Genomic DNA, 16,483 nt, shown 5'->3' on the forward strand with positions numbered 1-16,483 from the left:
AGGGGGCTTTTAACAATGTGCGGACCGACACACTGATCCAATCCTTAGACCAGTACCGGGTGGACCCGGTCCTTAGAGACTGGATAAACCATATGCTAAGGAACAGGGGGATAAATTGTGTTTCCCATGGCATAAATATAAGGGTGAAAGTGGCACAGAGCATGCCACAGGGGGGCATTTTATCGCCACTCCTATAGGTGACCACCATGAATGACTTATTACGGATGCTGACTGAGAAGGGATTTGAACCGGTCTGCTACGCAGACGATGTTATAATACTTCTAAGCGGTAAGGATCCGAACGAGCTATGCAGAAGGGCCGAAAGGGTCTTGCATATGGCATATGACTGGGATAGACCCAGAGGTCTCAATGTTAACCCAGAGAAGACTGAAATATGCCTGTTCACGAGGAAGACGAAGGTGGGCCAATTTAACGCACCACGTTCCTTGAATAAGACGATTTCGATTATTGACAAGGTCAAATACTTAGGTGTGATCATGGACAGGAAACTGAATTGGAAGTGTCACATTCAGGAGCGTACTGAGAAGGCTCAAAGATGTTGGGCACTATGTAGTCGGCCGTAGGCTCGAAAAGGGGCCTGTATCCTAGGATAGTCCACTGGCTCTACAGAAGCGTGATTAGACCAATACTTACATGGAGAAAAAGTGCAACATAAAGACCATACAACAGGTTTAGAGAACATGTTGTCTTGGCATAGGCGGAGCGATGAGGACCACGCCCACTAGGGCCGAACGGAGTAAGGGAAAATGAAAGGGCAGACCATTTGGCGGTGAAGGCCAGAAGACTGCCGTCAATAAACTTGGTTAACCCGAAGCCTTTCGGGTCGACGCAGTCCGCGTTAAGGGAGTGGGCGACGAATGCGCATACAACAATGTGGAACAGCGAAACGGTTGGTAGGACGGCGAAATCCTATGGGAGGATCCAGATGAGACTAAGCTCAGCAGATCCAGACAAGACGAAGCTATTACTGAAAGGAAACAAGAAGGAGGTCAGTATAGCTATCGTTATCATAACGGGACACGTAGGACTACGAGCTCACTTATGTAAAATCGGTGCGGCAAGTGATAGCATGTGTAGGGCATGCGGGGAAGATGATGAGACGTTGGAGCATTTCCTTTGTCATTGCCCGGCTTTCGCGTCTAACAGATACGGGACTTAAGTGGAGACACAATACCAGACATGAACCAACTTAGGGGAGTGGTATTGCAAACAATTAAGAATTTTGTAAGTAGCACGGAATTCGTAACTTAAAATTTTCTTTTTAGAGGTTACTTTATAGTTTTTAGAGGTGTACGTCCATAGTGGCATAGGGCGGATTAATATCTGCACCCTCTTTTCAACCTTACCTAACCTAACCATGTCAAGTATTATTCGAATCGGTTCAAACCGGATATAGCTTTGATATGTATGCCCTGAATCATCAAAGGACAGTATTTATCTAATTTCCTACAGAGATAAAGACCGCCCATTGGAAAGATTGACTCATTCTGTGTGAAGCTCTCAAATCTTTTCGCGCACATTGCGAACCTCCCTTGTATTTTTAATGCGAATACATATCACAAGAAGTGTTTATAGATTTTCTCTTCAGTACCCTCACTCTCATTTATAGTTGACTTCAGGCAATATTTTTTCAATGCGTCGAATTTTTGTTGTCGTTGTTGTTGATGTTGTTGTAAATATATTAAACATCAATTATTCAAGTGTTTACCATTAATTTCGCAAGTGGTTATTTGGGCAAAGGGTACTGATTCACATTATGGTTGGATATTGCATATCCTTAGCATGAGTGACAGATGCCACCGCCGTATACGAGTACATGTGTGCAAATAAGCTTCCATGCACCGAGATCCAACACAAACATATGTTCACTAACATGGATGCACTAATTTAAAATAGTGTTATAAATCATTCAATTCAAACGAGTAATAAAAAGATATTAAGTTCGGCCAGGTCAAATTTGGATACCCACCACTTCGGGAGGATTTAAACAACATTTCGTTAAAATCCGGTAAAAATTCACGATTCTGAGCCTTTAGCAGCTAAAAGAAGTATGGTCCGATCTGGACCAAATTCGCCACATCTCACTGTTAAAAATTTCAGCAAAATCTGGTAAAAAAGAGTCTTATATGGGTTCAAGAACACAAATCGGGAGATCGATATATATAGGAGCTATATCCAAAAATGATCCGATTTAAAATACGCCAAATCGGTCCATGTTTTGATATAGCTGCCATATAAACCGATCTTGGGTCTTGACTTCTTGAGAATCTGGAGGGCGCAATTATAATCCGATTTGGCTCAAATGTTGCATATATCGTTGGGAAATGACTTCTAACAACTGTGCCAAGTATGGCATCAGTATCAGTCCAAACCCTGATTTCTTGAGGCTCTAGAGGTCGCAATTATTATCTGATTTAACTGAAATTTCGCATATGTGGTTTTAGTATCACTCTCAACAACTGTGCTAAGTAAGGTTCAAAACGGTTCATAACCTGATACAGTTGCCTTATAAATCGATCTCTCGATTTTACTTCTGAAGCTTCTAGAGAGCGTAATTCTTATCCAATTAAGCTAAACATTTGCACAGTGACTTCTTTCTATGCCCTCTTTTGTTGCCTTTAAAGAGATACCGGGCAAAGAACTTGACAAATGCTATCCATGGTGGAAGGTTAATACGATTCGTCCCGGTCGAACTTTTTACATGTTTCTTGTCCAAAATGATCCATAGTGATCCGTTTGATTTCGTGATCCGATATACGGCGCATTTATTCTTATCCAATTTCACTAAACTCTTTGCGTAGTTCTTTGTTATGATTTGTAACATCCATGCTAAATCGGTTCGTGCTTTGATTTAGATCCCTTATTAACCATTTTTGATGAAAGTGGCACATAGATAATATAATTACCCATTGAACCTTCCCTGCTCCACATTTTGGTGTTTCCATAGTCTCTTTTCAAAAGCCATTTTCCCTTGAACCTTATTAACTAAAATTTAACATTGTCAGCAACGGAAATTACGGGCTATTGTCTATGATTTCCCAGCCTTATCATAACTCAATAAAGTATGATACACACGCACATACATACATAATGATCCCATTAATTTCAAGCGATATTGGTTAACTGCCACACAATTATGTGGAGTGTGGCAAAGAGGTGGTTTTTGTTGGTACTTACGCTGTGGCTCCACCTATGTACATACTGCCCTCGAAGGGGCCAAACTCCTCCTCGGGCAGAAGATCCACCATTTGATAGTCGGTATTTATCATAAAGCGGACATGATACTCGTTATAGTCAATCCATATTTTATGCCATTCGCCACCATTTAACTTGCGATGCGAGTTAATTACCAACTCCCGCGTGGTTCCGGTGCTCAGGGTGAAATTGAATGTCAATTGATAGTCGCCGGTAAGGGCCACCATAAAGGATGGATAATACGGCCGTATGGGTGGCTGAAATAAGAGAATGGCTTTTTCGCCTGTGGTGCGGAAGGAGAAGGCAATGTCGCCCTTGCGCCAACCAGGCACCTCAATATAGGATTGTGAGGTGGTAAAGGTGACCACATAGCGTTGTGTATCTGCAAGAGAAGAGTGAACAGCAGATGAATAAGTGCAACAAAAGAGAATGTAAACCCCACTTGGCTTTCAATCAATTTATGCTTTCATCTAACCAAGTACTTACTTGTCTCCACGCACTCCAGGGGGCCCAATGTAATTCTGCCCTGGGCTTCATCATCCAAATCCTTTTGCTGCAGGAAGTACATGTGTGTGATACCTAAGCTATGGGGTTCGGTATAGTATCCCTCATCCGAGTACCATTTATTTTCCTTTACATCACAGTTGCATGATTGATTGGGATCCACACATGTTTTGTTAACAGAGCACGGACAGGCACCTCTGGAAGGGTAAACAAGAACACACAGAAGAAGAATAGAAAAAACTATTTCCAAGCAAGAAACAAATAGAAAGATGAAAATGTAATTGGAAAATACACGCAGAAAAAAATATGTTACAAAAAATAAGTAAAATAGCATAAAGTTTTTTTTTAAACACCCACCAAATCGGATATATGTATGTAATCTACCTTTCGCTATAATACGGAATAAAGGCATTATTTATAAACCATAGCATTTTTATCCAAATATAGTCCTAACCCACATTGTTCATGAAGGCTATGTAAGAATCTAAAACAATAAATTTACAAAATTCATCGGTTAAAAAATGCACCTTTTATGGGCCAAAGACTTTAAATCGGGATGCCGAACATCTTAACAGGGCTCACTGCGCCAAATTTTAGCTCGGTCAATAAATTCACATTGTATGGGCCTAAAACCTTAAATTGGGAGATCGGTATATACGGCAGCTATATCCAAATGTGAACCGATTTAAACCGAATTGAACAGTGATGTTGTGAAGCTTAAATGCTTCTTTTATTGGCCCAAGACTAAATCGAGAGATCGGTCTATATGGCAGCTATATCCAAACATGAACCGATCTGGGCCAAATTAAACAGCGATGTCGAGGAACTTATAACAACACGCTGTCCCAAATTACAGCGAAATCCGGCAATAAATGCGTCTCTTATTGGCCTATTGGAGGCCACCGTAGCGCACAGGTTAGCATGTCCGCCTATGACGCTGAACGCCTGGGTTCGAATCCTGGCGAGACCATCCCAAAAAATTTTTCAGCGGTGGTTTTCCCCTTTTAATGCTGGCAACATTTGTGAGGTACTACGCCGTTCGGACTCGGCTATAAAAAGGAGGCCCCTTATCATTGAGCTTAAACTTGAATCGGACTGTACTCATTGATATGTGAGAAGTTTGCCCCTGTTCCTTAGTGGAATGTTAATGGGCAAAATTTGCATTGCATTATTGGCCCAAGACTAAATCGAGAGATCGGTCTATATGGCAGATATATCCAAACCTGGACCGATCTGGGCCAAATTAAAGAAGGATATCGAGTGGTCTAACACAACTCAATGTCCCAAATTTCAGCAAAATCGGATAATATATGTGGCTTTTATGGGCCTAAGACCCCAAATCGGCGGATCGGTCTATATGGGGGCTATATCAAGATATAGTCCGATATAGCCCATCTTCGAACTTAACCTGCTTATGAACAAAAAAAGAATCTGTGCAAAATTTCAGCTCAATATCTCTATTTTTAAGGACTGTAGCGTGATTTCAACAGACAGACGGACGGACATGTCTAGATCGTCTTAGATTTTTACGCTGATCAAGAATATATATACTTTATAGGGTCGGAAATGGATATTTCGATGTGTTGCAAACGGAATGACAAAATGAATATACCCCCATCCTTCGGTGGTGGGCATAAAAACAGAAAGACCACGAGCTTGAACTGGAAAACAGAAAAGTCAACAAAAACAAGCAAAAGCGTGCTTAGTTCGGCCGGACCGAATCCTATATACCTTCCACCATGGCATTTGACAAGTTCTTTGGCTGTTATCTCTTTAAAGACAAACAAAGGATAATATTAAGAATTGCTATGCTATTTCAGCTATACCAAGTTATGAACCGATTGGAGCCATACTTGGTTGGAGACTAAACCACTAGAGGCTTAAGAATTATAAACTGAAGATTGGTTTATATTGGAGCTATGTCAGGTTGTGAACCGATTTTTGGCCTAACTTGGCGCAGTTGTTGATAGTCAAACCAAAAAAAAATGCATGCAAATTGTCATCCAAATCGGATAATATTTGCGCCCTCTAGAGGTTCACGAAATCAAAATCCAAAATTGGTTTGTATGGGAGCTATATCAGGTTATCAACTGATTAAGGCCATACTCGGCCCAGTTTTTGACGGTCAAACCAAAACACTTCGTGCGAAATTTCAACCAAATCGGATAATAGGGGCACAGTAATTATCTGATTATTATCTAGCGGCTCAAGAAGTCAAGACCCGAGATCGGTTTATATGGCAGAAATACCAAAAAATAGACTGATTTGGGACATTTGCCATCCTAATCAACTTGCACTAATAAACAATATTTTTGCAAAATTTCAAGCACCTAGCTTTACTCCTTCTAAAATTAGCATGCTTTTGACAGATGGACGGACAGGGCTAAATCGACTTAGAATGTCGAGACGATCAAGAGTATATATATATACTTTGTTGGGTATCAGATTAATATTTCGATGCGTTATTAGCGGAATGACGAAATTAGTTGTATTTAGTTTAATTAGTACTATGCTGGGGAGTATGAAACCCGTGAAAATTTCAGGGAAATTATTCATAGAGAAACTTTTACCGAAATATAGTTTTTAGAAAAAATTTTGTTGGTGTGTTGTCATTAAAGAAACTTTCAATAATTTTCTTTTCACAAAAATATCATTGAAAATACAAAAAAGTTCGGGCCGAACTGTGCAATCCCCAACGACGTACATTAATATAAAGTATCGGTGCAAAAGCGGTAAGCTTTACGCGTTCGACCTCAGAACGTCAAAACGATCAATAATATATATATTCTTTATGGTGTTTTAGACGAATATCTCGAGGTGTTATAAATGGAAAGACTAGATTAGTATACCCCCACCCTATGGTGGTGGGTACACAAATTAAAAACTTGCACCTGTTTTTTGAATAAGCTTAGTTTTCGAACATTTTGAAAGCCCATACTCAGGAACGTAGTACGAAACAATTTATACGTATTTCGAAAAATTTTAACTATTATAAACTAAAATCAATTGGTACCAATATGCCAATTTGTTACAACCAACGACCTACATTAATAAGAAGTATCTATTAATACCAGATGTAAACCATCTAAGGGGCGTGTTATGGAAAACAATTAGGATTTTGTAAGCAGCATGGAATTTCTGACTTAATTTTTTTTCGAGGTTACTTTTTAGTATTTAGAGCGCACAACAAGCCGATTCATGGCATGGCATGAGGCGGATTAATGTCAGCACCCTCTTTTCAACCTAACCTAATCTATCACCCTATTTATTCTACGCAAAGCACTTTCGGTTCATTTATCGTTTTATCCTTCCTAATAACTCGGTTCATTCAATTCGTTAAATCCAGCACCAATAGTTTTCATGAATATTTGAATCCAACTAATCTTCAAAATGGCATTGTGGTATAGACACAAAGAAAGAATATAGGTAAATTTTTCTGTGACATGAAAGTAATGGATGTTTTTTACTATATATATTTAATTTGTTAAATATATTCTGTAATTTTTTCAGTGTAGTTCAATGTCATATTATTGCAAACAAAACCGCTCAAGTGTTATACAGCAAATAAAAAATGTTTTGCTAACGGACAGAACAGTGGTCAATATTGAACTGTTTTAATTTCCAACCAGTGACGGTATAAGGTCAGTGATGTTATTAAGTCAGTAGAGCAAAACCCCAATTGGGGTTGGTTCCTTTTGATACTGACCTCCATAGGATGGGGGTATACTAATCTAGTCATTCCGTTTGTAACACCTCGAAATATTCGTCTAAGACCCCATAAAGTACACATATTCTTGATCGTCTCGGCGCTTTGAGTTGGTCTAGCCATGCCCGTCCGTCTGTCGAAATGACGAAAGCCGTCAAATGTGTTAAGCTAGGCGCTTGAGATTTCTCACAGATACTTAATATTGATGAAGGTCATTGGGGATTGCAAATGGGTCGTTGGGAATTGCAAATGGGCAAATGTCAATGGGTAAATACCTTTTGGGTAAATTGGGTAAATACCTGGGTACTTACCCATTTATACCCAAAAGCTGGGTAATTATAATTTTGCAGATATTTTGGGTATAAAAATATTTTCCAAACAATTTTTGATGATTTCGTATTTTTTGTATATAAACCAGCTCTTCTGATCTCATAAAATCGAATTTTAGTTTTATATAGCCGCTATGTAGACCGATCTCCAGACTTAAAGTCTTGAGGCATTAAATTGGTAATTTTTGATCCGATTTCAATGAAATCTGGCGCAGTGAGTTCTGGTAGACCCCTACCCATTTTTGTGAAGTGTGGTTTAGGTCGGCTGTGGTCCAGATCGGACCATATTTGGATATAGCTGTCATATAGACCGATCTCCCGATTTTATGAGATCAGAAGAATAGGTTCATATTGTTTGGAAAATATTTTTATGTCCAAGATATCGACAAAATTATAAATACCCAAGCGTTGGGTATTTACTCGTTAGAAACCCATCTCTACAAATGGGCCATATCGGTTCAAATTTAGATATAGTTCCCATATACACCGATCCCTCGATTTCTTCTCTTCTTGAGCCCCTGGAAGCAGCAATTTTTGTCCGATTTGGCTAAAATTTGGCATGTAGTGTTCCGCTATGACTTCCAACAACTGTGCCTAGTACGGCTTACTTTACGCGATCGACCGCTATCGTGATTTCGACAGCTGGACGGACGGACATGGCTAGATCGACTAAATATGTTGAGATGATCAAGAATATATACACTTTATGGGGTCATAGATCAATGTTTCTAGGTGTTAAAACGGAATGACTAGATTAGTATACCCCTATCCTATGGTGGTGGGTATAACAAACTCAAATTCATGAAAATTGATCTGCAAATTTCGCTCATAGTGTTTTGTTCAGACTCCCAACAATCGAGCCATGTATGGTCCGAATATATATAGGTCCCATGTAAACCGATGTCCCGACTTAATATCTTGAGTCCCTAGAAACCGCACGAAGTGTTTCGTTATGATTTTCAACAATTTTGCCAAGTATGATATCTAAATCGGGTTTTAATTAAAATTTTTGTCTGATTTGGTAGAAATTTTAGGCAGAATCCATGGTGGGTTCCCAGTATTCGGGTCCAGACCAACTTAACACGTTTTTATTTATTACATAAAAATGAAATTGTTGCGCTTTGTTTGTTTGTTTGTCTGTTCCGTATAGACGCAAAAACGGCTGAACCGATTTTCATGAAAATCTCACAGATGGTGGAAGTTTAGCCCCCGGTGATAATAGGGTACTAAAATTTTTGTTATCCGTAGGGGGGACGGACCCTCCCCTTTAACCTCAATTTCAAGCACGCCAGATCTCGGAGATGGGTGCACCGATTTAAGCGAAATTTTGTATGATTAACCTGGGGGACGCCCCATCCCAAAACCCACCTCAACGGACATGTTTATCAATTGGGACAATATGGGTATCAAATGAGAGGTAGTTAAGAGTAGAGTACGAACTTGGCAATTAAATGTCACACAAAGTATCGAGGGGTCTCCCACCTCCAAAAACACCACCCAACGGGACACTTTTATCGCTTTGGGCAATATGGGTATCAAATGAAATATATTTAAAAGTAGAGCACCAATATGACATACAAATTCATTCCTTGGTGTTTGAGGGGCCTCCCCACCCCCAAAAACGCACCAGTAGGACATATTTTCCGATTGGGACAATATGGGACTCAAAGTTGAGAGTTAAGTGCGAATATGGTATTAGAAGTTGGTTCGAAATACCTAGAGGTTGCCCCAGCTCCAAAACAGCCAAACAGTAGCGCCCACAATCAAAACTGTGCCGATCGGGAAAATGTGGAACTCAAATGAAATGTGTTTGGGAGTAGAATATGAATATAATATTTAAAATTGGGTGCAAGTACCTAGCGAGACGTTCCAAGACCAAAGCCACCCCAAAAGTACCGCCAAAAATCAAAGTGGACCGATTCGGACATTATGGGACTCAAATGAAAGGCTTTCGGGAGTAGAATACGAATATGGTGTCAAAAATTGGATACAAATATCTAGGGTGTCCCCCGAGAGTACCGCCCAAAATAAAAAGTGGATCGATCGGGACAATATAGGACTCCGATGAAATGTATTCAAGAGTATAGTATGAAAATGATACTAAAAATTGGATACAAGTATTTAGGGAGCCGTCCAAAGCATAAGCCTTCCAAAATCCAAAGTGGAACGACCGGGACCATACCGGGCACGCGAGAGTATAGTACGAATATGATCACTGAATATTAAAAATTGGGTGTAATTATCAAGGTGGCCGCCCCAAATCCGTCCCATATTGAAAGGTCTTAGTCAGTAGAGTCATCCTGCCGTTCAGCAGGGCATATAGATCACGACAATAAAGGACTCAAATAAATTGTCTTTTGGGTCTTCATTTGTACTCAAATGAAAGGATATGTTAGAGGGCAATCGCAATACGGCAATAAAAGGTCTTCGGTAGTAGAGTACATTTTTTACCCCCAAATTGGGATAGACACAGGAGTACCTTCGGGTCTTTGTTATATGTGTTTGAATGTAGATAACCAATAAAAAAATAATTAGTGTGGATCTGAACGATCTCCTAGCCCTGAAAAGCTTGAAAGCCACTTTAATATGCTTGACATTTTGGGGTTTAAACAAAATCGTGTTCTAGCACGATGCTGATATTAATTTAGGGTCCGCCTACTTGACTCCATTCAAACAGGTCACGTTTGCCTACTATGGCAATAAATAAAAGGTATTTGATAGTAGAAATCGAATTTGATATCCAATATTGAGGCCAAGTGTTTGGGGGTCGTCTCGCTCCATTAACTCCCCTTAAACCAATGGAAATTGAGGCTAAAATAAAAGAATTTTGAGAGTAGAGTAAGATGCTGATATTTTTTCAGAGTTAAGTGCGTGGGTGGCCGCCCCGCCCTACATACTCCTCAAAATGATACGCACATTGCGCTCAGACAAAATAAGAGAGTGAAAGAAAGCGCAGTAGAGCGGGCCCTGTGCAGCTAGTTAGTTATATATACACTACACTCTGTAATGGTTTACCAAAAAAAATATTTATACCAACCACCATTGGACGGGGAGTAAACTAATGTATCTATTCCGTTTGTTACACCTCGAAGTATGGATCTGAGACCCTATGAGATACATACATTTTTGATCGTCTTGGCATTCTGACTTGATCCTGCCATGCCTGTATGTCTGTCGAAAGCACGATGGGGGGTAAACTCTTCCACCTGTTCAATTCCAGGAAAATCGGTTAAGCTGATTTTGAGTCTATATGGGACAGACAAACAAACACACTAACAAGCGAATTCGGAAACGAAATAACTCTTTGTGGTCTAACAAAAAATAATAATAGCTATGCGCATGTCGTCGGTTTAGGAAGTAAAAAAGAAACATCGGGATATAGCCGTCAATAACGATAAACGCCTGCACTTTCGGCCGATGAACTTCGATTCTGGACCATTGCAGTTCGGACACTTCAGCATTCTTTAAAATTAGATAAGGTTTCCTGCATCTTAGAACGGGATAAGAATTTTCAATACTACCCCAAGGTTCAAATTATTCGCTGAATATGATTTTTTAATAAATAGACGCCACCTTTATCGCCCCCCCAATACCACTGTTGCATATGAGCAAATTATGATGTATGGATTTAAATGTGAGCCATGTTTTATGGAGTCAGTCCACCATCAATAGACATACACCAAAGTGCTCAAATACTCGAATGTTTCATGCTTTCCAGCGTGATGTCCTACAGAAGCCATTCATTCATTCGTTCGGTGGTCATAAAAAGGCCGTTAAGGGTCATTTGGAGTTGGAATTTAATACGAGTGTGTTGCATCTCTTTTTTTGTCGTTGGTGTCCAGCAAACAAACTTTACGATTTATGAGTTTGTAACGATTTGTATATGTTGTGGGCAAAAAAAAAAAAACATTTTGTTTGGCGAATGTGTGTTGTGGGGGGAAGCGAGCAACTTGGGTCATGCATCAGAGGAGGTTATCCTTTATGCCGAGATTGATAGAAATCGTTGTCAGTGGCAAGACACACTCACACACACACATGGACTCAATTTATTTTATAATGGGTGGTGGGATGGCGAAAGTCAGTAAAATGAATTGATTGGTGAAAATAGCCCAAAAAAGCATACGAGCGAACAGTAGGGAGTCTCACAAAATAGGAAATTGGAAAAAATGAAGAATGGCTCTGATTGCATTCTCTCATGCAGTCATCCTTATGTAAACGTACACATACACGTGCCATGAACATATTTTGGAGTAGAGAATATTCTGCCATGGAAATCTGTTTGTGGCATATCAACCATTGTTGCCATTTTTGAACAACAACAAATTTCTACCACATTTGTTAGCATTTTTCTGGGTGTGATTAGTGTGTATTGAATGCCAATTGGTGTAGATTTTCCATAACTTCAGTATGGGGGTATACTGATTTTGTCATTAAATTTGCAACTCTTAGATATATAATGTATGGAGATAAATATTATCGCCCTTAAACGGCAAAATAACTCCGATATCCAATCATATTTATGTATATCAATAATCAAAACACAAGTTTCCATGGTACAATTGCATATGAACGAGCTAAGGACGTGGTTCGTACCCAATGTACAGCTTGACCCAATTAAGTGCATTTTACGGGTTTATTCCACTAAAAACGAGATTAAACTATAACAAGTAAAAGCGTGCTAAGTTGAGCCGGGCCAAAACTTATAAAGATTCCACCGTGGATCGCATTTGCCAAGTTCTTTGCCCGATATCTCTTTATTGGCAAACAAAGGATAGTGGGTAGGAATTGCTATGCTATTAGAGCTATACCGAGTTATGAACCGATTTGGAGCCATACTTGGTTTAGCTGTTGGGGACCAAAGTGGAAGACATTGCGCAAAATTCCACCTAAATCAGATAAGTATATCGCCTTCTAGAGATTCAAGAAGTATATTAGGGATATCGGTTCATATGGGAGCTATATGAGGTTATTAACCGATTTAGACCATACTTTAGACAACGTTGTTGGAAATCATAACAGAACACTTCTTGCAAACTTTCAACCAAATTGAGTAATAATTGCGCCCTCTAGTGCCTTAAGTAGTCAAGAAATCGGTTTATATGGGATCTATATCAGGAAATGAACCGATTTGAACCATACATGGAACAGTGGTTGGAAGTTAAAACAAAACACTTCATGCAAAATTTCAGGCAAATCGAAAATGTTTGCGCCCTCTAATAGCTCAAAAAGTCAAGATCCGAGATCGGTTTGCATGGGAGCTGCATCAGGGTTTGAACCATACTAGGCACAGTTGTTGAAAGTTAAAACAAAACACTTCATGCAAAATTTCAGCCAAATGGGATACTAGTTGCGCTCTCCAGCGGTTTAAGTAGTCAAGATCCGAAATCGTTTGATATTCGAGCTATATCATAATATGGACCGATATTACCCACTTAAAATCCCAACCGACCTACACAAATATAAAGTTTTAGTGCAAAATTTCAAACGCTTAGCATTATCTCTTCGAAAGTTAGCATGCTTTCGAAAAATGGGCAGACGGACGGACAGGGCTAAATCGAATTAGAATGTCAAGATGATCAAGAATATATATACTTGGTTGGGTCTCAGAACAATATTTCGATGTGTTACAAACGGAATGTTATACCCTCTATCATCCTATGATAGAGGGTATAACAAGGAAAAGCGTGCTAAGTTCGGCTGGGCCGCATCTTAAATACCCTTCATCTTGTCCCGGATTTGTCAATTTCTTTGCCGGGTATCTCTTTATAGGCAAATAAAGGATAATGAATAAGAATTGCCATGCAATTAAAGCTATATCAGACTATTAACCGATTTAGGCCATACTTGGCTTGGAAGTTGGAGACATAGGAGGAAATTTTGTGCAATTTTCAGCCAAACGGGATAGGAACTGTGCTCTCTAGATGCTCAAGAAGTATAATCTGGAGATCGGTTTATGTGGGAGTCATGTATATCGGGTTATGAACCGATTTAGACCATATTTGGCAGAGTTGTTGGAAGTCAAACCAAAACACTACTTCCAACATTTCAGCCGGATAACAATTGCAGACTTTGGAGGTTCAAAAAATTTAAATCCGAGGTTGTTTAGTATGGCAGCTATATCAGGCGATGATCGGATTTGGACCATATTTGGAACAGCTGTTTGCAAGTCGGGCTAATAAGATAAGAATTGCGCCATCTAGAGGCTCAAGAAGACAAAATTCAAGATCGGTTTGTATGGCAGTTGTATCAAAACGTGAGCCGATGTGGCCCATTTACAATCACATCCAACCTACACTAACAGGAATTATTTGTGCAAAGTTTCTAGCGCTTAGTTTTACTCCCTTGAAAGCTAGCGAGAAGGACAGACTTTTTCGATGTGTTACAAACGGAATGACGAAATTACAAATACAAATATTGCCTATGAACAGGGACAAACTTCTCACATATCAATGAGTGCAGTCCGATTCAAGTTTTAAGCTCAATGATAAGGGGCCTCCTTTTTAAAGCCGAGTCCGAACGGCTTGCCGCAGTGCGACACCTCTTTGGAGAGAAGTTTTACATGGAATTGTACCTCACAAATGTTGCCAGCATTAGGAGGGGAAAACCACCGCTGAAAATTTTTTCTGATGGTCTCGCCAAAACGACATATGCAAAATATCAACCGTTGCGGCTGAAGTGCAAGTGCCTAGTAAGGTGCAAGGGTGAACTGCTAAGTAAGATCGTCTGCCTACAGTAGATACCCAGCCATAAGGAACCAGACGAACTTGCCAGAACAAGATCCTCTTCTAACGATCGCCAAAAGAGGACATTCACCAAGTCGCTGGGATCCTTAAAGCGGACATCCTCAAGCACTATTTAACCAAGCAAAGACTAGGTGTGATAAGACTGAGATATATCGTGTATCAAGGAACACCTGGCCGCTTTACAACATCAAGCGAACAACGTCATTGATCAGCCTGGATCAATGGATCCCATCGTCTTAAAATTTGGTACAGGCATGAGACGAAGCCTATTGAAATTGGAAAAAATCTGTTCTGATTTGGATAGAGCTGTAGTAATGCAATAAAAGAGTCATTTGTTAGCCGAGTCTCTCGAAGTTTAGCAGGAAGGATTTTCTCTTGACTCTCGGTGAATTCCATGGAAATTACTGGTGAATTCCATGGAAATTGGTTCAGATTAGTTCTCATGTATATATATATTGCCCGATTTTGAATTCTGTTCGTTCGATTTTGAGAAATATTGCAATAAAGTGCTCATTTGTTAACCGATTCTCTCGACATTTGGCAATAGGGATTTTCTTATTACTCTTGACATTACTGGTGAATTTCATAGAAATCGGTTCAGAATTAGATATAGCTGCCATATATGTATATCGTCCGATTTTCACTTCTAGAGACAATGCAAGCGAACTTATTGACCAATCTTGCGAAAACTTTGTACAACGCTTTCCTCGCCCACTATTACAATATCTGAGAAGTTTGCTCGAAATCGGTTAAGATTTTGATATAGCTCCCATATATACTTTCGTCAGATTGTGGGTAATTTGCAGTAATGTTTTCATTTATGAACCGTAGTTATTACAATTTGAATAATTATGCGCGAAATTTGATACGAAATTTATTGGGCTTATCGCAACCATGTGATCCAAGCAATCAACCAACAGGCATTACTGCTTCAAAAGTTAGCGTACTTTCGACTGACGGAAGGACATGGCTAAAACAGCTTAAAATGTCATGACTATAAATAATACATAGATATATTGGAGTGATTTTTCACTCTCGTTCATGAAAAAATCAAATTAATTCACGCACGCCAACGCACAACGTTCACGCACACTCACGAGGCAAACGTTTTACACACGCACGACTCACGAAACATTCATCACTCAGGAGACACTCACGACTCACAAGAAACTCACGACAAAACCAAGATTCTACTTCTTTCTCATGATTTGAGATGCATGCAAAAATTTTTATTATACCCTTCACCATAGAAGGGGGGAATACTGATTTTGTCATTCCGTTTGTAACACATCGAAATACTGATCTGAGACCCAACCAAGTTCTTGATCATCTTGACATTCTACGTCCATTTAGCCATGTACGCTAAAATACTTTTTATAAGTGTTGGTGTGTTTGGGATTGTAAATGGGCCATAGCCATGTTTTGATATTGCTGTCATATACACTGATCTCGCGATTTAACTACTTGAGCTTCTAGAGGGCGCAATTATTTTAAGGATTTTGCTGAAATTTTGCATGAGGTGTTTCATTTTGACCTTCAATAACTGTACCAAGAATGGTCGAAATCAGTCCATAACTTGATATAGTTGCAATATAAATAGATCTCGGATCTTGACTTTGGTTGAAATTTTCATGAGGCGTTTAATTTTGACTTCCAACAAGTGTGTTTGGTATGGTCCAAATCGTTTCAAAACCTGATATAGCTGCCATATAAACCGCTCTTCCGACTTGATTTCTTAAGCCTCTAGAAGGCGCAATTTGAAGAAGACATTCAAAGAACTTGTCAAATGCGATGCACGGTGAAGGGTGTATAAGATTCGACCCGTCCCAACTATACGAGCTTTTACTTACTTTTAAATAGCTTTGCCACATACCGCGTGCGTAGGGTGCATCCCGGAATCTGGAAAAACCACAAAATGGCATCCATTGATGGTTTATTTGCGCATGAGTACTCAGCACGTTAAACGCATATAAGATACAGACGAT

General features: G+C 39.5%; 1 protein-coding gene across 7 annotated transcripts in view; it reads right to left on the reverse strand.

Annotated features, from left to right (window-relative positions):
• LOC106093786 (axotactin) overlaps positions 1 to 16,483 on the reverse strand; it is a 448,664-nt gene that overhangs the window by 208,961 nt on the left and 223,220 nt on the right. For all 7 annotated transcript variants that reach the window (XM_059363679.1, XM_059363659.1, XM_059363628.1 and 4 more), the window contains exons 11-12: positions 3,703 to 3,917; positions 3,199 to 3,598 (exon numbers count right to left, since the gene is read on the reverse strand). In XM_059363679.1, the coding sequence (XP_059219662.1) occupies positions 3,199 to 3,598; positions 3,703 to 3,917 (615 nt within the window). The remainder of the gene's footprint in view (positions 1 to 3,198; positions 3,599 to 3,702; positions 3,918 to 16,483) is intronic.

This window comes from Stomoxys calcitrans, chromosome 1 (genome assembly GCF_963082655.1).
Source record: "Stomoxys calcitrans chromosome 1, idStoCalc2.1, whole genome shotgun sequence".
NCBI classification, from domain to species: Eukaryota; Metazoa; Arthropoda; class Insecta; order Diptera; family Muscidae; genus Stomoxys; species Stomoxys calcitrans.